The following is a 1,408-nucleotide window of genomic DNA, read 5'->3' as shown; positions in this document are numbered from 1 at the left end:
TGATTGAGGATACAGAGCTGAAACAGGTGGCTTACATTTACAAGTGTACCAATACAACATTGCAAATCAAGGGCAAAATTAATTCCATTACAGTAGGTGAGTCCTTTTCACTGTCCTAGGCATTGGTGGTCATAGAGCTTGGGAGGGTGGGAGAGTTAGAACCATTTTCTGTAAGACCCTCGTCTTAAAGTCTTTCCAAATATATTACTTTAAAAGCTTTACTGTTGACATGCTCCCTTTCTTCTCCTAGATAACTGTAAGAAACTTGGTCTGGTGTTTGATGACGTGGTGGGCATTGTGGAGATAATCAATAGTAGAGATGTCAAAGTTCAGGTAACTTAATATCTTACCTCCTTCTTTGGGTCTCTAGTAATTAATTAAGAGAGGGGCAGCAGACTCACAGATGTTAACGGTAGTGGGAATCTGATTTCTCCCAAGTCTGTAAACTGATCTGCTTTGGATGTTAGCAGAGGAGTTGGTTTCTCTAGTGAGCCCTCTCCCATCCAGTCTGCTCCTAGCACCCAGTAACTGCCATGCAATTGTGAGCTTTTCATGAAGCTGCAACATCCTTCTCAACTGCTGGGACTCAGTTCTCTTGGTTTCCTCTGCAGGTAATGGGTAAAGTGCCAACCATTTCTATCAACAAAACAGATGGCTGCCATGCTTACCTGAGCAAGAACTCCTTGGACTGTGAGATAGTCAGTGCCAAATCTTCTGAGATGAATGTCCTTATTCCTACAGAAGGCGGTGACTTTGTAAGTTTCTTGACCTCTTTAGTGGTATGATGTTAAAAGGAAGGACTTATTGGATTGGGCACTGAGTAGGGAAAACCCAACAATGCGCTCCTCAGGCACACAGCAGCAGCATGAGGTAGTCCCACATAGTAGAGCTCCATAGGGGGCTGGTTTCTGTTTTTCCATTGAGCTACTCGGAGCAGCAAAACAGAATGGGAACCAGTCACAGCACTCGTGGACTGGCAGTGTGCATACACATTCTCCTCTGTGCCTCGCAGGTTGAGCCATGTGTCTGAGGTTATAGAGTCCAAGCTACATGTCAGGTGGCTCTGGAGCCTGACTCCTTTTCCCCACAGCCTTCTGCCTGCTCCGTGGTGTCAGTGGTAGGGAAACGGGGGAGCACAAGCTGTGGCATTGCCATTTACATAGACAGCCATGTTTTTTCAGAGGGAGTTCCTTTCCGCCTCACTGAATACAACTCTGCTCTCAAACTGGAAGCACATATTGGGAACAGAGTGAGATATGGTCTCATCTCATTCAGCTCAGTTTTGAATCTGGTTTTCTCTTTATTTGCAGAACGAGTTCCCTGTCCCTGAGCAGTTCAAGACCCTATGGAATGGGCAGAAGTTAGTCACCACAGTGACAGAAATTGCTGGATAAGCGAAGTGCCACTG

The 1,408-nt window shown here is 45.7% G+C and overlaps 1 protein-coding gene across 1 annotated transcript; it reads left to right on the top strand.

Moving 5' to 3' along the window:
- Positions 1-11: 11 nt before the first annotated feature.
- On the top strand, positions 12-1,394 carry LOC102819759 (adenylyl cyclase-associated protein 1-like; the record flags this gene model as incomplete). Its single annotated transcript, XM_006878162.1, has 4 exons — positions 12-96; positions 251-333; positions 612-755; positions 1,311-1,394. Coding segments are annotated over 4 exons (396 nt in total), but the record flags the coding sequence as incomplete, so codon positions are not given.
- Between the last annotated feature and the right edge of the window lie 14 nt (positions 1,395-1,408).

Source organism: Chrysochloris asiatica, unplaced genomic scaffold, assembly GCF_000296735.1.
Source record: "Chrysochloris asiatica unplaced genomic scaffold, ChrAsi1.0 scaffold15417, whole genome shotgun sequence".
Classification (NCBI taxonomy): domain Eukaryota; kingdom Metazoa; phylum Chordata; class Mammalia; order Afrosoricida; family Chrysochloridae; genus Chrysochloris; species Chrysochloris asiatica.
Note: the sequence above shows the minus strand (reverse complement) of the source record. Positions and strands in the feature narration are given on the sequence as shown.